Source organism: Zalophus californianus, chromosome 14 (genome assembly GCF_009762305.2).
Source record: "Zalophus californianus isolate mZalCal1 chromosome 14, mZalCal1.pri.v2, whole genome shotgun sequence".
NCBI classification, from domain to species: domain Eukaryota; kingdom Metazoa; phylum Chordata; class Mammalia; order Carnivora; family Otariidae; genus Zalophus; species Zalophus californianus.
Genome location: NC_045608.1, coordinates 38233058 through 38259640, shown reverse-complemented (window position 1 = coordinate 38259640; position 26583 = coordinate 38233058). Strand labels below are relative to the sequence as shown.

Genomic DNA, 26583 nt, shown 5'->3' with positions numbered 1-26583 from the left:
ATATTAAAAAATATACAAATTAATATCCAACCATGCATTGGCTGAAAGAATATTTTCTAAGGAATAAAAGTTACCGTAATGTTTCATTTTAAGACACTTATCTACAAACAAATGATCTCCAAACCAAATGACCACGTGCTCATTTGTGAAACAAACAAACAAAAAGTCGTTGTGACTTTATTTTTTTTCTTTTTTTCACAGGATTCTCTTTTTCTTCCATCTCTGGGTCTGCCCCCATTTTCCTCCCTTGTGATTGACAGCCAACCTTCTTGCCCTTAGTGGGGCTCAGTGGCAGTGAGGAGTCCGAAGCAAAGGTCAAGCTACACAGGTTATTGAGACAGGGACATGCTTTGTGATATTCCAGGTGAATCTACATAAGCTTTTTTTTAATCTTTTTGCTGGCAACATCATGAGCAGGAGAAACTCCGTACTCTTAGCAATGAATGAGCCAACCATCCTGTCTGTCAAACGGGGCCATATCACAGGCTAGCCTGATGGATGGGGTGAGGGTTGGGAGTCAGTTGAAAGTTGAATAAATATATATTTTCAGATGGTAGCAACCCCTGGCTCAGGGGTGAAGGAGGAATTCCCAGGATGGCAGGCATTTATAACTCCTACTGTGGCTCATGCCCATATATAGACCCACCACCAGCCCAGTGTTTTCCTGAACTCATAAAAGAAATAGATGTCACACATAATAAGGAGCTCATCTGGTTTTGGAGACTGGCAGGCAGTCTTTGACTAAAGTTGTTAATGCACATGGACCCCCCAATTTGTGGTGACTTAATATAAAACACATATAATTTGCACCTCCATTTAAAGACACTCATTCTTTTTTGAAGGAAAAAAACCTCAAAGATGATTTCCCAAGGATCAAAAAAAAAAAAAAAATCCAAATGCTTTTCAGAGTTAGTCATTCAAAAACTTAGTCTAAATATTCACCCAATGATTTTTAGACAAAAAAATAAAAAGTAAAAAGTCTGGGTCTATAGAAAACAAACTCCACAAATATCCATCCTATTCTTTGACTATAAAATTATTTATGTCTCTTGACAAAATCCTATTTTGTCTCTTGACAAAAATGCTATTTTGACCAAATACGAATTCATAGATTTAGTTTGTTCTAATTTTATGTTGTTGGAGGGCTTTTTTTTAAGTTCTTAAATTCAAAGAGGAAATTTTCAAAACTCCGTCTTTAAAAAGAACCCAAAATGACTAAAGAGAAAACTAGTATGAAAAAAAAAATTTTGTCTAAAAATGTAAATGGATCAACAGACACTTGCCCCATGTATGTCTTCCCTGGAGCCTTTCTTCCAGGCCACTCCTCTGACAGAAAGGGGCCTGGACCACAGGGCTAGCCTGGCCTTCCTAATGCAACCAGCCTCCGTCATGGAAAAGGAATACCCGTGACCTAATTCAGCCATGGAAGCAGTTTGTGGCCACATTCGTAATTATATGATATTATGACAATGGGACCGTGAGGGCCCATACGTAGCTCTCATTGGTTTTACTTGCTACTGAGGATATTGCAGGGGCCTAGATGCTTCATTTCTTAAGGTCTAATTTTTTCTTTCTAATATACTCAAACTATAAAGACTTCTCAGTACAGTAAGTTTATGGTTGTCCCTAGCAACTGAGTAGTAAATTTAGCCTACTAATTAATTTTCTGTATTTTGCCTTAATAATAGCAGTTAACACTGACTGAAGGCTTATTTGTGCCAGGAGTGGTTCTAAGTTCTTTGAGTCTAAGTTCTTTGAGTCTAAGTTCTTTGAGTCTAAGTTCTTTGAGTCTGTTTAGCCCTCATTTAAATAATTAATTCCATGAGTCAGTTGCTTTTGATTATCTCTATTTAACAGATGTGGAAACCCAGGTAAAGTGTTCTGTGCCTCTCCAAGTAATGCTTTGAGCCACTGTGCTGTGTTGCCTTATACTTTAGATTTTCCTGAAATTATTCTGTTCGTAAAAAGGAAGTTCATACAAAATGGTTTTAACAGCTTAATTCTATTTTAATTAAAACTTTTTATGACACTGTCCACGTGCCAAGCTTATCATAAATGCTCTACACAGATAGAATCTTTGGTTGGGTCCTGAGAGGGAGGGAGCATTATTCCCATTGTATGGAAAAGAAAATTGTGACACAGAGAGGCTAAGTAGTTTGCCCATTGTCAGCCAGCTAGTTCGTACAGGGTAAGGAAAATGGGGTGGGTGGGGGGAGATGCATACGCCAACTGTTGCAATTATTTTAGCTCTCTAGTCCTACCACTGCTATTTGCCTTTGAACAAATTGTCCCATCTTTCTGATTCTTAGCAAACCCCATTTATAAATAAAGGGGGGAGGGATTCCATGATCTCTAAGATCCCTTCAAATAGTCCTATTGATTTGGGTACAACAAACCTTGCCAAGTCACACAGAGAAAAACCTTGTTTATGCCAGCCTGAAGACTTAAAACACAGATTCCAACTTTTAAACTAGCTGTGCATCCTAACACTTCTCTGCAAGTCTCTAAGAACAGTCTTCGGGAAAGGATCTAGCAGGAAGCGAAGAAGGTAGACAATATTCTGATTGTCTCCAGAAATGCCAATTTTGGTTCTGCATCCGCCAATAGGTCCAGATAATCCTCAAAACTCTGTTTAAATCCTGGCCCACTATGCAAGATAATGGAGAAGAGAAACTAGGGAAATTAGAAATTTTGGGGAAGTATGATAAAATAATAGAGACCAATGAAATTTAACACTACCTGGAGGTATCGTTACACTTGCTTGTGACTCTTACTAGTAGAAACTCACTTTTGCTATACAGAAGAGCGAAATAAATTAATCCACAGCTTTAAGTGAGTCAATAGCTTAATGTAGATCCAATGTGGAAATAAATTAGGTCCTTTTAAATTGATTACAGCATGTCACACTAAATGGCAGATTACGAAGTATACTCACTTTGCAGTTGTATGTACAAATATGATTATATCCAGGACAAAACAAATACCCTGAAATGAAGTGACGCTTCTAGAGCTGAAGGCAATCAGAGAGATTATAACATCCACCAGAGGCCCAGAGGGATTAAGTGATTTGCCTAAGGTTATGCAGATAGTAAGTAGATATTCCAGGTTTTACCCAGGCTTTCTTGGGCTCAAGTTGAAGGAAGGCTTATTCTTCTGCAGTGTGCATGCCGACAACTTATTATAATGATAATAATAATTACAATAACCATTTACCCAGTACACTGAGCCAGGTACTCCCCTCTGTGCTCCCCTCTGTACATATAACCCTTTGCCCACCCACTCGTATCGCTCTGAGGTCTGTCTAGTTATCCCCATTTTATAGATTGAATGACTGAGACAGCATTTGTGACTGTTCAAAGTTATACAGCTAGCAAATGCTGAGAGCTGGGGGTCTAGTCTCACTCCTGAATCTGTACTCTTCCCACTTAGACCCACTGCTTCACCCATGGGGACAAACATAACCACATCTTTGGCTCATTTTCCTTTAAAATCAGTATTTGAGCCTCCTACAATGATAGTCTCATGCCCAAATGGTCAAAAGAAAGTAATGCCACTCTTGACTTCTAAGTCCTCACATTCAAAAGAAGAGGGCATCATAAAAGGTACATCGTTTCCTGTTCTTGAAGAGTAATTAATTGACTTTTAATAAAACCAAGTGTAAACAATCTACCAAATTATTAAAACATTACCTTTTTAGCCTATATAGGCCATGGATTCAAGATCATGAACTTAAAATCAAAACCAAATAAGTCAAATCCAAGAGGATGAAAAGGGGCCATTAAGCCTGGTGCTCTGTAAATTAATATTTTGAGGTAAACTTAGAAGTATTATAGAAAATTACTATTTATTTACTGTTTCATTCTATTTGAAAGAGAAACTCCCAAATGTTCAACACTACCCTATATTTAAAAGTTAAAAATATACTGGAAATGGATGGAGTCATGATAGCACTGAGCACTTTGGGGGAGGGTAACTACAATCATAGTACAGTGTCATAGCGAAATATCTTAGATTTACCAGCTCAACTGTTAAATGTTTACTGTGTATTAGAAGCATTAGTTCCAAGGCAAAATGAAGCGATATTATGTTTAACTGTTTGTTTGGAAACTTCTTTTATTAAAAAAGATTTTAATGATGCTATATGCAATACAGGTGTGATAATACTCAATAAAGTATTGTGTAACTTGATATAGTGAACTTAGGAATGTAACAATCCATCTAGATGATGCCCATCCCCTCCTCCATTAGATCCCTTCGTAGCAAAATGTAAGTACCCTTTTTAAAAAATAAAGAGACCTTTGAGCTGTTGGAGCAGAGTAGGGCGGGGCAAGGAAAGTGCTCTTTCCTGACATACTCTTTGCTTCTGGCTTTGACTTCATTTAGTAAGGTCAGTTCTCAAAGAACTTCTACAAACCCTTCTATGCTCCACAAAAGCACAGGAGAAGGAAAGCTTGTCATTCACAAGCAGCTATGGACAAAACCAGCGGCAGAGAACAAGGTTAGGGAAATGAGGGGGAGAAAAAAGTTGGAGTAAAGTGCACAGTTACTGTCAAAAAAATATATTATTTTGATCCTAAGAAAATTAAGATAATTTTATCTAATGAACTAGATTGCTGACCTTTTAATACATTTGGTTTTCATGGAACATACAATCACCATCGGACATAAAAGACTAGTTTGCTTTAAAAAAAAATTGCTTGGAGTTATCTACAGGAATCTTGTGAACGCAATTTAAGGATAACATTCTGCAGCTCTTTGGGTATTGGATGATTTCCTCCGATAAGTCCACAAGGAAATAGGGAAATGTTAAATTCACCGATTCAAATGGGCATTTCCCCAAATATCTGACTCTTTTGCCCCCTCTCGCTCCTTCTTTTCCTAAATGCCAGTACTTTCCAGTTCTCCATCCTCTACCCCTATTGCGTGAGACCGGGAAATCATGAAGAGTTTCTCCTTGTTTGTAAACTGCCTCTGCACCAGCTGAGGTGGCCGGGCCGCTGGTGGTGGCCCTTGGCTGGGATCCTCCGAGGGGCTCTGCTGTGCCCCCGGGGCCGTGGCCGCCTCACAGTCTGGACTTTCACTGGCTACTGCTTCCACAACCGACTCCAAAGAGGTGCCAGCCTCCCGCAGGGGGGTGTAGCCCTTATTGCAGCAGGATGGGTCATCCGACTGGGAGCTCGGCGAGTCTGGCCTGGCTGGGAGCGAGTCCTCCAGCCGCCGGGGCGGGGAGGGGGAGGCAGCTTTGGCCAGAAGGCTCGAGTCCAGCTCTGCGCTGCTGGGGGAGGGTGGGGGCTCGGGGGACGGTGGCGCCCGGTAGTCCGGGAGCCCGCTGGTGCTGCGGCGCCGCAGGGCCGCGTACCTGCCGGTCCTGGGCAGGCGGCCACGCTGCCCCCTGGCGGTGCGCGCCGCCGCCGCAGTGCCCTCGGGCTCCTCCAGCTCGCTGGGCGCCCAACGCGAGCCGCCCGGGGCACCGCGGAGGTCGGTCAAGCTCAGGTCGAGCTCGCCCCGCGGGATCTCCCGGGAGCCACGTTCCCCAGGCGGCCTCTGCCAGCTGCAGCTCGCGCCCTCCGCGTCCCCGTCCCCGTCGCGGTCCCCTTGCAAGGGCAGTAGCGCGAAGGCGCTCAGCGAGGAGCCCACGAGGGAGCTGGCGGTGCTCTGGCGCCCCCAGCTCTCGGGTGGGCTGCAGGGCGCCGGGCTGCTGCTGCTGCTGGCGGCCGCCGTGGTGGCGGCGGCGGCAGCGGCCACAGCGGCGGCGGCAGCGGCGGCGGCCCGGCGACGGCTGGCCACGCCCGAGCGCTCGCGGTAGATGCTGTACACGGCCTCCGCCAGGTTCGGGGGCTCCCGCGAGCAGCGCGGGGACGAGACCAGGTCGGGCGGGGACGCGGCGCCCCTGGCCCCGCCGCCGCCGCCGCCGCCGCCGCCCAGCGCGGCGGGGTGGGGCCAGGAGCCCCTGGCCAGCACCGCCGCCCCGAAGGCGTCCCCCGCGCTGCCGCCGCAGCTCCCGGGCTTCAGCTCCAGGCCCCGCGACTGCACGTAGCTGAGGAAGCCGTTGAGCGGCGCGGCTCCGGGAGGCGCCGAGGCCGGGGCGGAGGACGAGGAGGCGGCGGTGGCGGCCGCAGCCGCGGCGGCCGCCAGGTCTTTGGCGCGGAGGCTGTGCACGTCGATGACGGTGGAGTAGAGGTCCCGCAGGTTGATGATCTTGGTCTTCTTGTCTCGATTCTCGTGGAGCACCGCGTTGGCGCAGATGAAGAGGAAGATGCCGATGCCCATGATGAGGGGCCCGAAGACCTTGAGTTTGTCAGAGTGCAGGTATCCGGAGAAGATGCGGAAGAAGAAACCCACAGACGTGGAAGAGGACGAAGGGCCGGCAGACCGCGCTGGAGGTGTGCTCCGGGGCGCGCCCACCAAACTAGAGTTGACACCCCCCGGAGTCCCCAGGTGGCTCCTGGACCGGTTTTTGCTGCCACCGCTGCCGCTATTGGCCGTGGTGAGGACGCGATGGCCGCTGCCTGCGGCCGGCAGCTGCTTACCCCCTTCCCTGTTGGTCCCGTTGGCCTTAGGCCAGTAGCCCACCACCGCCATGGCTATGCCCACCAGCAGCACCAGGATCCCGCAGAGGGCAATGAGCCCCGAGATGGAGCACAGCTTTAGCTTGCCTTTCACCACCACCACATCGTTTTTGCGCCTTTTCTTGGCTTTCCGCTTGCGCTTGGGGACCTGGGTTGGGGGGCGGAGGGGATCCTGCTTTCTGGCGGAAATCCTCAGGAGCCCACCGGTGGCGATCATGGTGAGCCGGTGCCGTGCGGGGCTAGTCTCTGTGTCAGAGGCTTGTGTAGTGGGGGCGCCAGCTGCCCACTAGCTGCTCCGCCACCTCCTCCTGCTGCAAAGCAGAGGAAGACAGTCAGAGGGTACAGGCTTGGCTGCAGCAACATCCCACGCTCTGCAAACGTCCCGCTTCCAGGTCCCACCGCATGTGTACCCCCCACCCCGGGGCTACCCACTAAGCGAGGTGCCGCCGGATGTAGGGTCTAGGGGGTGGGGTAGATGGATTAGGGCTTGAGAAACGCTGTTGCAGTCATTGATAGAAGGTGATAAAACAATTTGAGAGAACGCCTTCTCCCCCCCCCTCCCCAGCCCCCTTCCCACACACTCTGTAGGTGATATTCCAGCATCGCTCATTTCAAAACTTCCCAGTTGGCAGCTGAAGGAGTGCTGACCATTAGTAGAAACGAAATGTGGGGACTCAAAGTGGTGGTTGAGGACTTTCCTGGCAAAAGCCTTTCCCTTTGTCCTATGGGAATCAGAAGACTGCCCAAGGGAGCTGTACAGGAGGTTCAAGTCTCTAAACAGAGGAATTTGTCAATGTTTAGCCCAAAGTCACTAAAACAGTCACAAAAGTTACTATTTTATAAAGACAAAAGCAATTTTCATCACTGGATGAAAATTAAAGATCACATACTGGCAGGCAGATGGCTTATTTACTGCAGAAAATTAATAGAGAGTTCATTTCGGGGAGAACACCAGAACTACGTCAGTCTTCTGGCAATAAATCCCTTCACAAAGTTGTCTCCCACCTATTGCTGTTCCTGCAGCTAAAGGCAAGGAGCATTTTTCCTCATCTCTTCTCGCAACATCTGGACAGCTTCCTGGGGTGGAATATTTAGTTTTAGGTAACTGGTTATGTAACTGAGCTCTTCCTTCTGGCCTCCTCTCCTCCCTCAGAGGAACTCCCTTAAAGGTATCATGTGCTAAATCTCATCAGGGACTTTGAGAAGTCCCCTAGAATCTCTAGGAGAAAGATTTTTTTTTTTCCTCCTGTGGGAAAATTACAATCATAAAAAGAAAAAAAAAAAAAAGACCAACCACTCTGCCATAATAGCTTTCTGACGCCTTATTAATGTGCCAACAGCACTCTTCAGAATCCTAATATTCAAATGAGAAGGCAATTAACTAGGGATAGCAGTCCACATAATAATGATGATTTGTAGAATGACATCTCCCCCAAGTGAGAGCTTGTTTTCTTCATCTTTCTTTCATGAGGTCATTTTTAGGAAGGGAAGGTGGCAACAATCAATGCACTATCCTATAGGAAGTTTAGTCGTTTATAATAAAGCCTGGTAGGTAAATGCACAGATGTGTCTTCGTGGATATCTGTGAGCTTCTAAAAATTTCAATCCTCCTGGATCCCCAGAGTAAAACATTTTCTGTTCCGTTGGTTGTGTTCCCTCCTATAATAGAGATGCTAAAAGTAAGGGCATTGTATGAATTTGAAAGGTTCAGATATCACTCACAAGCCTTTTGGTATTTTATCCTTTATGAAATAATTCATGTTTTAGAATAAATTACCCTTTGAAAATGTGGGATTACTTGGGAAGAATTTTGCTTTTAATTGGTGCCTGGGTAAAGAGCTTTGGCCCTTGATCCCCACCATTATATCAATACAGGCAGAATCTTTTCTCCACTGTTGGAAAAGCAAACCGTAATCAGCTCTTTACAATGTTTGCAAATCAATGTCTCCTTGGAACTTAGTTGGTTTTCAGTAAGGAGAAATACTAGGTAGGTTAGAGAGGGGTTAGTAGAGAGAATATATCTATAAGCCTTTAAAATTTTGTTTTAAGAAGAGGCTGCACCAGTAAGTACAAACAGATTGTAAAAAAAGAAAAAAAAGAGTAGCTACTGTTCATCTGTCACCCCCCAAAATAAGCACATTTATTGTGTAGTTGTAACATAGACCCTGCTGTTTTAAGTGATCCCTAGACTTGCAGCATCTCTAATGCAATAATCTGGAGATCTGCAGTTATTTTAAGGATTCAGGATCCAGACATTTTAGAAACAAACCTAGACTCAGTTGGCAGAGTGGGCTTTCCCAGAAGAGAGAAGGGCTAACATTTTGTTGGGCACTGATAAGGTGCACCGGGATGCTGAGCATCTTTGGGAAAGAAGGTACCCACATGCATTTCTCCTTAGTAAGGCAGCTTTGGCTCTTGGCAGACAGAATGTAAGGAAAATTGGAATGGATTTCAACAATCATTTACAGATCTTTAAAATTAGTTTAATAGCTAGTAATTAACTCCCTAGTTTATTATTCCTTCAGCTCCCTTGAAGGCTGAACTCCTTTATAATGTATTGCCATCTAACGTGAAATACTGACAAAAGTCAGATGGCAAGGAAGACCTACCTTCGAGGCTTTTCTTCACATATAATGAAGGGAAACAAACTTAGCAGTCGAGGTTGGCTGCCCTCGCAATTTACTGCCTGATGCTGGTCTTTCCGCGGTTAAGGAATGGAGGATGGGGGAAGCATAGGAGGGATGTCTAAAAATACAACTGCTTCCAAGAGAGACATTCAAGTTCTTGGCTCATGATGGATTAAGCCCCACTCGGCGTCTGAGGCTCCCAGCACACAGTCTGGGAGCGCCCTGCCCTGCCGGGGCTCAATCCAGATCTTCGACCCCCACTCCCTAATTGGCAGGACAGCGAACCCCTTGCCCTGCTATTTGGTCTGCTTATTTATGTTGCAGTCACATGAGTGCAGCCGCTGGGAGTCCACCTCTAGAAAGAACACAGGCAGGAGAGAAGTGAGGGCAATCCTGAGCTCGCAATTTTTCTGGGCAGCGCATCCCGTGCAGCCCGCCCAGGAAAACGACTCTCCCGGAACAGCAGCCCGGGGCACCGGGGCTCCGGGCCGCAGGGGTGGGGAAGGGCAGCTCGGGGGCCGAGGGACTCACAGAATTGCTCAAAATGGCAGCACTATAAGCAAACAATATCGCTCACTTACCCGGGAAGGCTGGGGCAGCTCCGGGCCAGAGAACGGGCGCTCGGGCGACACAAAGGAACCATGGAGAAACTTTTTCAGCCCGAGCCGACGGCGGGGCGCAGGGACAGCGCCTCGGGGCCCACCAGCCGAGTGCGGCTCAGCAGCCCAGCGGGGGCGAGCGCCAGCCCCAGGTTCGCAGCCCCCTCCGCTGCCGTGGCGGGAGCCATTTCCAAGAGTTTCCAAGAAGTGTCAGGTCTTCCGCAGCCCGCATCCTGCCTCGGAGCCGTCCTCCCAGCCGCCGCTCCTCCTGCGCCTCCCCGCGAGCCCTGCCGCGGCGCTCCCGGGCGAGCCCCAGCGCCTCTTTTGTGTGGCTGCGGCGCGCCGGGCTCCGCCGGGTGGAGTTGAGCCCGCGGCGGCGGCGGCGGCTGGCGCGGCTCGGGGCGGCCGGACTCGCGGCTGTTGCTAAGAGACTGGAGCCATGACACAGGGAAATTGCGGCAGGATGGCAGTCGGTACCCGGCCCGACTCTGCTGCTCAGGGGCCCACCCGCCCCCCGCCCCGCCCCCCGCCTCCTCCCAGGCACTGCTCCCCCCCCACCCCGACTCCGCGCCGGCCTCCCCGCGCTCCCCCCACTTCCTCCGCAGCCCGCCGCCGGTGCCTTCGGGGGAACCGCTTCCCCGAGGACCAGGAGGCGCTAGGGGAGGCGGATTGTGGCGGAGCGGGGTGGAGTGGGGGGAGGGGGGTGGAGACGGCGAGGGGAGCGAGGTGAGGGGCGTGGGGCGGGGGACGCCGGCGGGGAGCGCTGGGCGCGCGCCACGTCGGCCTCGGCCTTCCCCGCCCCCGGGGCGCCCCGGACCACCGCCCGCCTTGGCGGGGAGCTTTGTTCTTTTCCCTCCAACTACCTGTCTGAGCGGCGGGCCGGCGGGCGCCCAAAGGAAGGGCCGTCACTCCCGGAGGGTCTCCTCGCCAGCGTCCGAAGGGCGCTCTGGGTTGCGAGAGGGGGCAGTGCCCGCGTCTGCCGCCCTCCCGCCCTCCTTTCCTCCCTCTTCCTCCTCCTCTTTTGTTGCCTCCACTCTCGGACACGACACAGCCTGGGCTGTTTCTCCCCCTCCCACTTGGGAGTTTGCGGTGTGGACGCACAGCGAGCACAGTAAGTTGTCCCCCAGCGAACTCGGGCCGGCTGAGTGGAGGCGCCCCCGCCGCGCCGGGCGCACCGCGGGCCCCGGGGCAGCCAGTGCCTGATGCCCTCGCGCCCCAGCGGAGCCGGGCTTTCTGACCGGCCTCCCCGGGACCGCCGCATCTCCCCGGCACGCGGGGCAGCTGGGGCTCAGCGGAGATTAGAATCGGTTCGGGGGCGCTTCCTTGGGCAGCCCCTCTTGCTCCCACCCGGTGCGGTAATCAGCAAGCATTAAAAGGAAAAGTATAATTCTCCGGGAATCAGGGTTAGGATCAAAGAGGGGGAGGTGGGGGCAGGGAGGATGTCCAAAGTCCCTACGTCATTTTAAAAAATGCGAGAGGGAGAGAGGGAGAGATAGCCTGTTTCCTAGCTCATCCCTGTCCTCTCAACTGTAAAGTAAAAATGACAGGGAAAAGAGAATTTCAAAAGTGCAATTTCCCCACGGAGTATTGAGAAAGTAAGAAAGATTTTAATTATCTATTGAAGTGAGGCAGCCAGGATTCAGGAAGAAAGCAAGAGAAGAGCAGACGAAACAAGCGCTGTCTGAACTTTGGGGTGCAGACAGAAATCTTATGATGGTGGTGTGGAGTGGGTGTTGTCTATGCTGAGTTTTGCTGTTTAAGGATCCACAGAATCCCCACAGGAGGGCTTTGCTGGCCACCGTTCCAGTTACAAGATTGTTCCTCCCTAACACACACATCCTTCACTTGTGTTTGAAGCTCAAGCATACACTTTTCAAAAAGAACAATAAGGACACAAACATTTACAGATGCAGTGATATAAATGTGGGCCATGTTATATGAGGTGAGGTCGGTCGGAGATGGTGGGGAGATGGGAGGGAATGAAGGAGAAATGTTTCCTAAAAGGAAACTCTGCACCTGCCTGTTTGCAGGGTGACCCCTGTCACCCTTTTCAAGCAAATAGTGAATCTGGGTGATGATCAGGGTGTTCAGAACCCACCTCTTTCCACTTCTCTATTCCTGCTCAGATTATGAATGCTAGAAAACAAGCCATGTAAAGGGAAAGTTTTAAATTCCACATCAGATTCTTTCCTTTTAGAGAAATCACCGCAAAGGAGAAATAACTAGGTCTAGCTGTCATCTGTAAAGGTTTTTTGGCTCCAAGCTTCCAGATTTCTTGAATCTCAATAATAATCTTGTGTTTTGTACAGAGACCGGATCTGAGATCTCATTTCATTACACAGCTGGCTGCCAGGGACCAGGGGTGGCACCTCCTCTCCTTTGTGGGCCTCTGTTTGCCAATCTGTATGAAGAGAATAATATTGCAGAACTTCATTAGGATTTTAGAGGGATTAAGTCATTAACAGTTTCTAATTTCTGCATAAATTATAGTCATCGTTTGCACATTTAAAACTCACTTGAGGGATCTGGAGAAGAAAAGAATCCTTTTCTAGATAAACAGGCCTTGGACATAGCTAGTTGTGTTTTTTTTTTTATGTTGATGACTACAATAAGATTTATGGTTTATTACTTAGAGGCTTCCTTCCAAACTGAGCTCTTTGGAACTCTGAGCTGTTCTATTTAACCTGAGTGTTACCACCTTCAGTAATTTTCTGTTTTTAGCTCAGGGTATCAGAGGAAATCAGACAGATCCCATCTGTTTCCAGAGGAGTCCTTTATCCTCTCTGTAATAATAGAGTATCAACATACATTCCTAGGGGTCTCTGAGTTACGTAGAGTTATTTTATTTGGCCCCCCTGGAGTTGTTTTCCTTCTGATTCCACTGGCCATTTCAGTTGCGATGATTTCTGGGATTGTGGGGTACTAAGTCCCTGCTAAGAACCAAAGGGCTAAGACTACCTAATCGCGGTTGTTCGTTAGTGTCTCAAGAACTTGGAGCTCAGGACAACATTTGGAACATGTTATAGCGGGATAGCAATGAAGGCCTTGGGAAAAAAAAGAAGAGGAAAAAGATGAGCTTCATTTAGTTGGATTAAACTGTGACCTGAAACCTTTCACTTGCTCTTTCTTAAAAACAATCCTTATGTAATTTTTTTCAGTTTCATAAATTATTCACAACCCATTTGCTTCCCCTGATATTTCATCAATGTGGCCTGGCTCTGCAGCCTGGGCTCCCAGCGCTGCCAAGGGGGAGCTGCTGGCCGGCCATGGGTCCAGTGAGACCCCTCTGGGTCTCCAGGAGCCTGCAGGTGGAAAGGGTTGGCTTACCTCAACAGCTCAGCAATGCCAACGTCTCTGCAAGCCCCACTGTCACAGATTGCTTGGGCTACAGAAACAGAGGTAGTTTAGTTCAGTGGGTTCTGGAACCAGTTCTTATCCTCCACTAACTAACTAACTACTTCATGTAAGTAAGTAAATGACTTAATCTTGCCTGCCTCAGTTTGCTCATCTGTAATTGGGACAATGACACTAATCCCTAACTCATGGCATTCTTGTGAGGATAAACAGAGTTCCTGTAAATTAATGCCTCGCACGCGGTAAAGGCTCATTAAATTTAGCTTTCAACCTTTTAGTCCTAAGATCCTCTCCCAGCTTGTTTTCATCACTCTCCCATCCTATTTCTATTCATCAGGATCCACTTGGGACCGTACCCGCACTTAATCTCTCTGGCATGAGGTTACGGAATCAACTGCTGTGATTGAACTTTGCTGCCTGTCCGCACGGTGGAGGCCCGGTGCCGCTCACCACAGCCCACTGTCCAGGAGGATGAGAACAGCCTCCCCATCGCTGCTTTCCTCCCTGTGGCCAGGGCCCTTTCATTTCACTCTGCTGGAGAACCCCGCTATCAAACTCGTCACTCTGCAGTCAAATTCGAAAGTCTGTGAAAACGCAACCAAGAGAACATCCTTCAGCCTGAAGGTTTGAGGTTCTCCCAGAAAGGACTCTCAAGCCATTTTTTCAACAACAGAAGAAGGAACCTGTTTATCCCAAGGTTGAACACAGGACATAAAATTCCTCCTTTCCTCATGGCTTCATACCCTGCCAGGAAGAAGCAACATGACAGGAAAAAGTGTGACCAAAAAAAGCAATAAACTAGGCAATAGATTTCGCAAATAAAAACATTGCATGGGACATAAACCTAAAAACGATTTGTTGTTGATCTGAAATTCAGATGTAACTGGGCCTCCTGTCTTATCTGCAACTCCCAACACAACATCCCTTGGTAGCCTCACAGATGTTTCCATGGTACATGTGAAGGAGGAAAGAGCCTGAAAGAAAATGTGAGCTGCAACAGTACATTAAAAAGCCTCACTAGATTTCCTCTGGAACAGGAGAGGCAGAAAAACATCGAGCAGAGCCCGGATGGATCAAGAGCACTTGGAAGCGTAAGGGCAGTTTTTCCACAGCCAGGCCGCGCTTGGCCTGGGGTTTTCTCACAGTTCGAGGTTCCAAGGTTCCTGTTTCTAGCCCTTGAGCATGGAACCCCGCCCTGCCAGAGGGACGGGCGCTTGCCTCCCCATCTACTCCCCCGAGGCCCACAGGTGAACCTCTGAGACACAGAACTCAGCAGCACTTTCAAGAACTTCAGTTCGGAAACAGGGTAAACTCATGCTAGCGTCAAGTTCATGATCAAGACTGTTTCTTGTGTTTCTGAAAGGTGTCAAAGAGTTCAAGCCCAAAAGCTTTCACTACACAGGAAAGGAAATGATGAAAAGTCTACAGAGCATTCAATAGAACCCATCAGATGGGGGACTCTCCCTCCGGCCGGGATAGGTGGCCATGTGGCAAGAGCAGCCTACACTCTGCCTTCAGCCTTGATCATTCTTAACATTACAAATCACCAGGCTCTTGATTAGAAACCAACTGGGGTTGTTTTCTCTAATAAGTGGTTTCATTTTTGTACATCCCATTTTCCCCTACAGCCTGCATTTTCTACCATTTTCCATGTACACTATCAAAGCTAGAGTGTGTGTCTTATAAAATAATTGAGGTCTGAGATGAGAAACGGGTGTGTTGGCAGACCTGAGAGCAGATCAAAGCTGAGCTAGGAAAGGGCTTTGCAGAGGGGGCTCCATCCGTGGAATAGTCCAGGACAGCCAACGGCTAAATTTGCCCTACGTTCCCCAAAGTTACCCTAAATGTCCACACTCGGGTCGCTCCTCTTATTTTGTACCATCTACAAGCACTATGGAGAGACGGACTTGTCCTACTGAGAACTAATAGGAACTCACATGTCTGATCTCCTTTCAGAATTAATTGTGATGTGAGCTGCTGCAAGTACCCAGCAGGAAAGAAGAAACACAGACAAGGAAGTGGTTTTCAAAAATAAAGAAATGTTAGAGTCCAAGATTGGTGCTCGGGTGACACGTCTCTGATTCATACACAAAGCATTTTCTGAAACACTGCTTGTGTGCCCAGCTCTTGGATTCCTGCGTTTATTCATTTAACAGGTATTTCTTGAGCACCTACTATGTTTAGTTCTCATTCTAGGCACAGGGGATAGAGTGGGGAGCAGTGTGAACAAAACCCCTCTCTTGGAGGGGGGTGGGCAGAAAATGAGCATACACATACAAGGGAGACGATTTCAAAATTTGGTGAGTGTTACAAAGAAATTCAAAGCGGGTGCTATGACTGGTCAGAAGGAGCTGGAAGAGAGTCATTTAGACTGGGTATTCAGGGAAGGCCACCAAGGAGTGACATGTACACTGAGGACTGGAGGCTGAAAAAAAAGCTGACCATTTGAAAGTAGAGGATGTGGCCTTACTAGCCTATAATTCAGTTAGATTTCATCCAAAAATTATCAGTGAGCAACACCAGGCAAGAGAGAGTAAATCTCTCATGCTAGAGGACTTTAGAAGAAAATGATCACTGGGGAGAAAAAAAAAAAAAAAAGAGTTAAGGAATACTTAACAGATGTGGATCCCACCCTGGACCTGGAAGAGATTTGGATTAAGTGGCTACATGGAGTGAAGGCACCGAGTTGGACAGGTGAGCAGTAATGGACATGACCTCTCTGGCAGTAGGGGCCGAGAATGCCATTGGCGGACCTGCCACGATGCTTTCAACAGGAAGGGGCCTCCAGGTACTCAGGGCTCTTGCTCCTCCACGTGTGGTCTGTGGACCAGCAGCATCAGCATCACCTGGAAGCTTGCTAGAATGCAAAATCTTGGGCTCTGTCCCAAACCTGCTGAATCAGAATCTGCATTTTAACCAGATGCCCAGATGATCTGTGTGCACAGCAAACTTTGTGAAACCCTGTGCTAGTTCAGACCTCCCATTTTAGGGATGAGGGACCAGATTTTACCCCATCCCCATCTTTGCATGATATGTGCATGCATGCGTGACACAGAGAGAATTCTGCTTTTAACTTAGTTTCAGTAATGAACGCAGAGGTGTATAACATCTGTGCCCAAATATGCATTTCTTACATAGGGCAACCAGCCTGGTTTTTAGCTCAAATAGAAGAAGCAAGTTAAAACTTGGTCACTTTGCAGGTTTATTTATCTATGGAAAAAAACCGGTTTGGTGGATTTGAGTCCCGAATCCAGCTTTCTAGAAGATCAGATGACTGTTCTTGGATTACCCTTTGGATTAAGACCACTTATACTGAAGTAACTTAGCCCCTTCTAGCCATGTGATATTGAGCAAGTTACTTAAGCATCTGAATGTAGTTGTATTGTCTATAAAGGGTGATTTATAACTCCTCTCTTTTAAGGTTGTTGTGAGGAAGAAATGAGGTCATCAGTGGCAGCTTGGAGGTAGGGAAGAGGTGCCCTGGTCCCCATTACCTCTCCCCACAAAGTACCCCTAAATGAACATATAGCAGCAACAACTCAGTACTTGCTATGTCAGTGTTCCCCATCACACCATATCACCGGCCCTAAGCACGTGCCGTAGAGAAATCTTGGAGCCACCACCATAGGTGTTTCTTGGGGTGCAGGCAGTGAGGCCTGTGCAGCAGTATTCACATGTTAGTGGTTGTGGTGATGATGGTGAATAGTGATAGAGAGCTCATCAGTGTTGGGTACTGGAGATACAGCGGAGGGTAAAAGCTACCTATGAAGTTTGGGTCAGATCCAAAAGACAGGGAGATGTTCCTCAAATCGCTTTGTAGTTCTGCCTGAGTCCCAGGCAGGTGGCAGTGGCTTCTTGGCCTCTGCTCTGTCACCCCCTTACCTTCGGAGCTTCAGCACCCCTAGGGTAACTGTGTTTTGAAGTCAGCTTGGGTTTCCTCAGTCTCCCAACTGTGCCACTGTGACCATCATGCGAGTCCCACAATTTGCGCCACTGTTAGGAATTCAGGCGGTGGGCCTCCCTGAGCTCCCCAATGTTTTGGCATCCCCACTGCTGAGTTACTGAACAGCGAATCTTTATGTCTGGGGCTCCAGATAAGCAGGAGCCAAAGGGCCACATGGAGAATTAAATTTCACATTTGAAGAGGGTGCCACCCAATTATTCTTTTATTACACACGCTTTTCACATGACCCCATAGTAACATCTATGGTGCATTTTTATTCTTTGAGGGTAGAAAGTCATAGCAAGAATAGAAAATTGAATCACCCAAATTACCATCACAAAGCATATATGTGTCTAATACATAAAACCAATAAATCAGCACTGGTGGCATATCTGTACCCAATGAAACTCTTCTGATCCAGTGAGAACCACAAAAGATATGTTAAATGATTAAAATGGGCTCAAAGTAATATTGATAAAAGTTTTCTTTCTGAAGAATGAAAGTCACACCACAGTTTTTACACTAAGCTTAGTTCTGAATTTCTGTAAAATCTAAGTGATAACAATTTAAGCTGGCTTCTTTATACTGAAGAAGATTGAAGGATCATTCCTCAGAAAAAAAATCACAAATATTTTCTCTGTCAAGCAAGATGCCAACATCACTTCTTGACAGGCAAGGTAAAGTGATTACACAGCTTTTTATAGAGGTAAAATATTGGTATGGTATTTTGGAAAATGATATGTAGAAAAAGCAGAGATAATATTTCAGAATATGCCGGTTTTTATTATTCTCCAAAGCCACTTCCTCCAAAGATCAGGGTTTGGCTACAGAAAGGTCTGTGGCATTCTGAGTACTTACAGCAAATCGTGAGAGCTTAATGTATTCATCTCACAAAAGCAAAGAAGCTGTGTCCCACATTTCCTTCAAATTCCTCCCAATTACTTATAACTTCTGGCTTTGATGACATTAATATTAATGAAATGATAGAAGATTTTGATACCAATCAGTGTTCCAGCTCCATCTTCTCCCCCCTGCCCCAGGAAACAATGTTTCCCCCATTTACAGAGATAAATATATTATGATCAAGACTGAGAATCTGCGACCCAAGGGAGGGGAATTAGAAGAGATGGTAATTTGCAGCCGTCGCTGTAAGAGCTTGCACATTAGAACATAGATTTAATGGCTTGCTCTGGAAGTCTTAGAACTCAGAGGCTATCTGCCAGGTCCTCCTGTAAGCAGTGAAGGGATTTCTGCAGGAGTGTCTGCTAAAGCAGGGGGCACCTGGTCGGGGCAGGGGTCGGGGCGGGGTCAGGAGTCCCACTTCTCAGCTAGGAGGAAGTTAAAAGGCTCCAGGACTTCATCAGTGGCACCAGCTCTTTGATTATCTGGGCCTGTCTCCACTGGCATGTAGAGACATCCAAAGTCTCTGTAGTCTTCCAATGGTTTCTAAACCACCTCAAAATGGTCATTTTCATACCCTTTTCCTGGATGATGCTTTGCCTCACAAGGTGAGGTGGAGACCGGAAATGTCCTATTTATACAAAGGATGTAGAAAGTCAACTAGATAACTTGATTCCCTCTTTGCTTTTGCAGCCATAAAAATCTCAAGGGCATATTGCATAACCTCTTGGACACAATACATATTAATGCACTATTTAAATGATGCATAATGTTGAATAGTTGGTATTGAATGATGTGATTTGAAGAAAGTACTAGATGGCTTTTAAAGATTCCTTCCTGTCTTTCAATCCCTCATATTCTTCCTTAAAGCTGTGGAAGCTGGAGAAAGGTCCTTTATGTAATGTCAGTAGAGGCCACTGCACTTTCTACTTCTCTGTGTAACCTAAAAACATCGGTTTGTACAAAACACACTAAAAATTCCGATGTCCCAAAACGTAGAGAAGCTACTGAGTTTGGCTTTATACCACCCTGGATTTGGCCCTTGCTTGGATGAGTGACCGTCCAACTCCTTCAGGAGGTGGGACACTTGAAAACCTCAGGGCTCTTTTGGGGACATTTTCAGATACTGAACTTAAATTTATGATTTGGGATTGAATCACAATCATCTAACATAGATTCCCACATAGGAATATAGTAAGCAGCAAATATTTTTTTTAAGATTTTATTTATTTATTTGACAGAGAGACACAGCGAGAGAGGGAACACAGCAGGGGGAGTGGGAGAGGGAGAAGCAGGCTTCCCGCCGAGCAGGGAGCCCGATGCGGGGCTCCATCCCAGGACCCTGGGACCATGACCTGAGCCGAAGGCAGACGCTTAACGACTGAGCCACCCAGGCGCCCCAGCAGCAAATATTTTAAGGAATGCTTATGGAAGAAAACCTTAAAAGTAGGAACTCTTGTGTGATCACATCCTAAAAATTGGACAAAAAGCACAGTCATTTACCTGAGCCAGGGGACAACTTGACCTAGTTATGGAACAACAGTATTCTTCAAGAATATACTTTTGGAAAAGATGGCCTTAGCTCTCGTGATGGTTAGATAACTAAAGATCTTTGTCTTTGGCCGTTTTGGGGTCTTGGGGGGTTTTGTCTGATTGGTTTTCGGTTTTCGTTTGCTTTTGCCACTTAACATATTGACCTTTAGGATCACACAGCAAACACCTACCTGCTTTCTTATTCTTTCTCTCTGTTCTGGCTTCTTTCAGCAAAGCTCCTTTTCAGGTTTCCCTAGCTCATTAACTACCTTGTTTCTCTGGACAATACCCCAGAGGTATTAGTTGGCACTTTTCCCCAGTTGAACCTCATATTTTTCGCCCTAGCACATTTTCTTTATCCAAGCAAATTTCTTGCTATTGGTCTCTATCCTTATGGGCGCCTGCAATACTTGCTTCATTTGTCTCACCACTAGCTAGGGTACTGTTTGATCCCTTCTTCTGACCATTAGTGAACTCACAGAAGGTTCAGGACTGCCAGGGGAATTTCTCCTCTGGTTATTTGTATTCAGAACCTCACTATTCTTAGAGGGAGAAGTACCTAGAGACCGATATTCTTTTAAGACAGAGCAAGAGTTCAACCCACTTTGAATCCTTTTTTGAAGAAACATTTCATGAAATATTTCTCGATGTAAATCAGGTAATAAACTTAGGTTGCATTCAAACACTCCTCTGCATTTCCATCTCAGGCGTTGTATCACGAGTGTTGATTCTGTAGATTATTTAACACTTTCTCCTCACAGCATTTCTGTACGAGGTTAATGTTCGTGGACTAGGTGTTTGCAAAATCCTCTTGGCGGTTTTCCTGGTGGGTCCTTCTCCCACCCCCACTGTCCTAGGATTTTCAGGCAGAAGGATCGTGAACCCTGTGCCTCTAGAAGGAAACTCTCCTTCCTTTGCCAGAAACTCTTCCTTGTCTGTACAGCCTCTCTGGCCTTTCCTTGCCATCAGCTCGGCAGGGCCCAGGGATGCCATCTGCCTTCTTCTATAGGTAGCCACCATCATCCCTCTTCTCTCCTCCTTGGGATATTGCTGACCCCAAACTCATGCTCAGAGGGGGATGTTTCTTCCTGACTATCACCTTTCTCACTCCCTCCAAACAAATGTACCGGCATTTTTTTTTTAGAGTTTTGCTGTCAATCACATGGCCCAATAGCCAGCATAATATAAATAATACACCCGAGGAATTTACAGGGATTCCAGCATCTTACAAACTGATGAGATTGTAAATGGAAGTCCCATTGGTTTTGTTGCAGGTTATTTTATTTCTGAGAGTGTGGCTCACCCATCCTCTCCTCCTGCCCTACAACCAGCAAGGCTGCACTGATCCATTCTTCATCAGGGGCCTTTTCCCAGCACTGTAGGCCTGATGGCTTAGGAGGAAACCTCAGGCACAGACTAGTCTAAAAACTGTGGATCATTTGCATCTCAAATGCCTTCTTCACTAGAAAGGTGGCCTGGTCTCTGCCTGGAACACTAACTACTGCCTCCCCTCCACCCCCACCCCCCCCCCAGCCCCACCACTTCCCAGTCTTGCTTACTAATTATGGTAACTCGAGCTACCATTCTATCAGCTGGACAATTGTCCCTTCATTTGTCTAGAAAGTAAGCTCAATGAGAGCCGCTACTTGATCCTGTTCGCTGCTGTGTCCCAAACACCAAAGAAAGTGACTGGCAATTACCTGTCATGCATCTTCCATGTAAAGACAGTGAATGGATTTGTGGACAAAAATTAATTAGAAATATTAGACAGCATCCCATTAATCAAGGAGCCTATATAAGTGGAAGAATTGGAAGGAGGTTCTACCATTTGAATAAATGTAGTAACACTATTTTTATGGATGTAATGACAAAGATTTGCAAAGATTTGCATTGCAAAGATGTCAGTTATTTCCTTAGCTTAATACAATTCCAATAAAAATCTGACTGGAGTTCTCTTTTTTACCCCATGGACATTATTCTAGAGATTTACCCAAGAGACTTGAAAATATGTTTCTGCTTAAAACTTGTACTTGAATATTTATAGCAGCATTACTCATAATGGCTAAAAAGTGGAAACAACTCAATGCCCATCAGCTTGTGAATGGATAACTAAAATGTGCATCCATACAAGGAAATACTATCGAGCAAAAAAAGGAATGAAGAGGGACGCCTGGGTGGCTCAGTCAGTTAAGCATCCAACTCTTGGTTTCAGCTTAGGTCATGATCTCAGGGTCTTAAGATGGAGCCCACCTCAGGCTTTGCACTCAGCGGGGAGTCTGCTTGAGATTCTTCTCTCTCTCTCTCTCTCTCTCTCTCTCTGCCTCTGCCCCTCCCCCCCCAAATACCTAAATGAATCTTTTAAAAAAAGGAATGAAGAACTGACATGGTACAACGTGGACAATCTTGAAAACATTATACTCAGTGAAAGAAACCAGGTGCAAGAAATCACATAGTTGAATCTATAACTCCATCTGTATGAAAAGTCTAGAGAAGATAAATCTACAGAACAAGAAAGTAGAGCTGTGGTTGTGTGGGGCTGGGGTGAGATTGAGGAGTGATTATAAAAGGGCACAAGATTTCTTTTTGGGGTGATAAAAATGTTCTAAAATGAGACTGTGGTGATGGTTGTACAACTCTGTAAATACACTACAAAAAAAAAAAACAATAAATAGTATACCAAAAAGGAATGAATTATATTTTATTTAAATTATATCTCCATAAAGCAACATAGAACACTCTAAAGTATTTACGTAAGAATAGGGAGGTATGAGGAGCCAAAGCACTTCTGACCAAAAAGTGGTGACAAGACAAAAATCATTTCTCTTGGGAAAAGTCTTAAAAAGGGAATTTCTGGATTAGAGGGTATACACAACAGGAATAATAACAATAATTGAATAAACTAAAAATTTATGTATTTATATTGAGAATAAACAAACCTGCGTCAGAACTTCACACCTTAAATAAGATGTAACCTAAAATATATTAGATTTTAAAGTAAAATGTAAAATTATAAAATGTTTAGGGGAAAACTCTGGGACAGATTTGGACATGGTGAAGAGTTCTTGCACATGCACAATCCATATAAGAAAAAGTCAATAAACTTGACCTTGTCAAAATTAATTTTTTTTTTTTGCTCTGTGGAAAACTGACTCATTAAGAAGATAAAACGATAAGCTACAGGCTGGAAGAAAATATCTGTAAATCACATGTCCTGACAAAAGACTCATGTCTATGATACATAAAGAACCCTCCATTCTCAACGGTTTAAAAAACCCCAAACAATCCAATCAGAGAATGGGCAATAGACATGAATAGACATTTTGCTAAAAAGTATGTATGGATGACAAATAAGCCTCTTGAAAAGATGTTCAACATCACTAGTCATTAGGAAAATGCAAATTAAGATTGTGATGAGCTTCCACTACATTTCTCCTAAAAGAGCTGAAATTAAAAAAAAAAAATAGTCACAATATCAAGTGCCTATGACGTTGAGGAGAAACAGGGTCTCTCATGAATTGCAGCTGGGTATGTAAGTGGTATAATCACTCAGAGTAATTTAGCTGCTTTTAAGAAAAATTAACATACCCTTGTTATATGACCTAGCATTCCCATGTCTGGGCATTTATCCTGAAGAACTGAAAACTTGTATTAACACAAAATCCTGTACACAACTGTTTATAGCAGCTTTTACATGTAAGGCCAAAATCTGGAAACAACCAAAATGTCCCTCAATAAGGAGTTAACTAACAAATAGTTAAGTTCTGCTACCTCCCTATCATGGAAGCCAACTCAACAATAAAAAAAGAAAAAACTATTGATAGATGCAACAACTTGAATGACTCTCAAGTGCATTGGGCTGAATGAAAAAAGCCAGTCTGACAGGGTTCATATCGTATAATTCCATTTCTATAACATTTTCTAAATGCCAAAATTGTAGAAATAGAGAACAGATTACTGGTTTTCAGAAGCTAGAGATGTTTGTTCAGGGGTCAGGCAGGTGGGGAAGAAGGGAGCTGGGGGTAACTATAAAGTAGTAGAACAAGGGAGATCTTTGTGGTGATAGAATAGTTTCTCAACTTGATTGCAGTGGTTGATTACAGGAATCTGCACATCCATGGTGGTTATAGACATCTACACATGTGATAAAATGGCACAGAATTACATACACATGTTATACCAATGTCAGTTTCCTGGTTTTGATCTTGTACTATAGTCATGTAAGATGTAACCACTAGGAAACACTGTGTGAAAGGTACATGGAACCTCGCTGTACTACCTTTGCAACTTATGAATCTATAACTATTTAAAAATAAAAAGTTAAAAAATTGGTAAAGAAAAAATAGCTATGCAGACCCAAATGTATTATAAAGTCATAATAATGAGTAAATTATTAAAGTTCTAATAATTAAAAGAGAATAGATAAATATATATGTGCACGTAGATGGGTAAAGCAATGAAAGAGATTTTATATATGTCCATGGTGATACTTCTGGTCAGCAGGTCAAGATTTTTAACAAATCCTGTGAAGTTCACTATTCAGATCAAAAAAAAAAAAAAATTAGGTTCCTGCTTTTTACTACATTCCAGAATGAATTCCAGGTGGATTAAAGATTTAAAAGTAAAAAAATTAGACTGTTAAAAAATTAAAGAAAATGTGAGTGAATATATATCGGATCCCAGGATAGTAAGAATCTTCCCAATCAGGAATCAAAGACCAAAATCATAAAGAAAAAAATTGATAGTTTGCACTCATAAAATTTAATATTTTACTTAATATCAAAAAGAAAATTAAAAAATAAAGACAAAACAAGAAATCATTTTTCAATGTAGGCACCAAAGAGTTAATATCCTTAATATACAAAAATATTTCCAATACCTAAAAAAAAAGATCTTAATCAGAAATAATGGATAAAAGGAAAAAAACAAGGCAATTCATAAGATAAGAAATCCAAATGGCGAATAGGCAAAAATCGATGAATTTCACCAATAATGAAAAAATAACAGACTTATGAAAAACAATTGCATTTCGATACAATTTTTCACCTCCTAATATGACAAAAAAGAAAACCTTCTTCTAAAACATAACATTCACTGTTGCTCAGAAATAGGAAAACATATTTGCAATGTAATGTAAGTTTTAAAATCTGTCTACTCTTTGAGCAATTCCACCATTGGGATTTAACCTACTACTAATGATAATGATGACCAAAAATTAACATTAACAACAACAGCTAATAAACGTAGCACTTAGTTTATGCCAGGCATTTTTCTAAGCACCATGCAGGCATTAACTCATATAATCCTCACAACAGTTCTGAGGTAGGTTTTGTGGTTGAGAAAACTGAAGTTCATAAAGGTTAAGTCATTTACTCAAGGTCACACAGCTAATGATTGCTTAAGCCAGGATTTGAACACAGTGGTCAAGCCTCAGAGAACATGCTGTTAACTATTACATTATACTTTCTCTCTTCCTATAAAAATAGCAATATTTAGGGATGTCTGAGTGACTCAGTCGGTTAAGCCTCTGCCTTGAGCTCAGGTCATGATCTCAGGGTCCTGGGATTGAGCCCTACATTGGGCTCCCTGCTCAGCGGGGACCCTGCTTCTCCCTCTGCCTGCGGCTCCCCCTGCTTGTGCTCTCTCTCTCTCTCTCTGACAAAATAAATAAAATCTTTAAAAAAAATAAAGATATTTGCAAAATTTTGTGCATGGGTGTTCATTGCTGTTTTCTTTGTAATGGTGGAAACTAACGTCAGTATTGAAAAGTAGAGAATTGGTTCAATAATTCAGGGGCTCCTCATCCACTGTACTGAAAATCAGCACCCAGTAAAGATGCTGTCGAGTTAGGGTTAGCAAACTTTTTCTGTGCAAGCAGCCACCGGCAGTATGGGAACAGATGAGTGTAGCTGTACTTTGGTGAGACTTTGCAAAACCAGGCAGTGAGTGGGATGGCTTTACCCTGGAATGGCATAGATTGCTGATCCCTGCTGTACAGTAACTGCATCAGATTTTGACATGAAATATTCATGATATAGTAAGTGAAAACAGCAGACCAGAATTGTTTCAAGTCCACGTAACCGTGTTCTTAAAGTTCAAATACAAATGATTTTGGAATTTGATAATATGTGACAGATACTGCTGTTTGGCTGCCTAGAAGTTGTTGCTAACCTCCCTCTCCTTGCTGTTTTCTCTAGAGGCCGGGAAAACAGATAGGCATCGCATCCTGCTTTGCAGCTCTGAGTGGCTGTGTGGCCCAGTTCTGCCCTACATCATTTAAGCAGAAGTCTACAAAGGATGGTTCGTGAGGAAACTTTTAACGTTATTGATGAAAAGGCACCTACAAGCCTAGGGATAATATCCAACTTGCTCAGGGCAGTAGAACACAAAGAAAAGCCTGAGTCCTTGGTGCATCTCTGAGCCAATGCCCTGTTCCTGCCCTGCCGATTTCTTGTATGTGAGAAACAAAAACCCCTGATATGATTAAGCCATTATTGGTTGGGTGTTTTTTAACGTGCATCCATATGCATTCCTTAACTCATACAAAATGGAAAGGAAATTCTACATTAACAACATTGCCTCAGACAAGCCCTGACTTCTGAGAACTTTAGTTTTCCATTTTATGGAGCCCAGTATCAAGGAGAGTGTGGAAAAACAGGTCACAATAGCATGGCTCTTATCTCTTGGGTGATGGGATTCCAGAGGTAATTTTTTTTCATTTCTTTTCTTTTTGTGTATTTTTATTTTTTGTCAATCATTTCCAAAGTGACCATGGATACTGCTTGTAATTATAGTAAAAAGGAAAATATTAATAAGAACAGCCCTTGTGAAAGAATTCTTGAATGAATGATGATAGGAGATGCCAAGCCCATTTACGAATGCAGAAATGGACATAATTATAGAAATGGAGAAGAGATTCGTGGTTTCCAGGGGTCAGAGATGGTGTGCAGAGAGGGTAGGTGTGGCCACAAAGCAGTTGCAAAAAGAAACTTTCTGGTGATGGTGGAGTGAAGCATGTTGATTGTAGTGGTGGTTCCGTGAAGCTACACATGTGATGAAAT

At 44.8% G+C, this 26583-nt stretch overlaps 1 protein-coding gene and 1 long non-coding RNA gene across 2 annotated transcripts; one reads left to right on the top strand and one right to left on the bottom strand.

Annotated features, from left to right (window-relative positions):
• Nucleotides 1-1637: 1637 nt before the first annotated feature.
• Nucleotides 1638-9904, bottom strand: TMEM200C (transmembrane protein 200C). The gene is made up of 2 exons (XM_027577657.1): nt 9778-9904; nt 1638-6880 (listed from the first exon to the last, which is right to left on the bottom strand). Exon 2 carries the CDS (start codon nt 6784-6786, stop codon nt 4879-4881), a length of 1908 nt encoding a protein of 635 aa, XP_027433458.1. The 5' UTR covers nt 6787-6880; nt 9778-9904; the 3' UTR covers nt 1638-4878.
• Nucleotides 9905-10430: 526 nt separating this feature from the next.
• LOC113913325 lies at nt 10431-26057 on the top strand. The gene is made up of 3 exons (XR_003517154.2): nt 10431-10906; nt 13487-15305; nt 25720-26057. It is a non-coding gene; the product is annotated as an uncharacterized LOC113913325 (long non-coding RNA).
• Nucleotides 26058-26583: the final 526 nt, after the last annotated feature.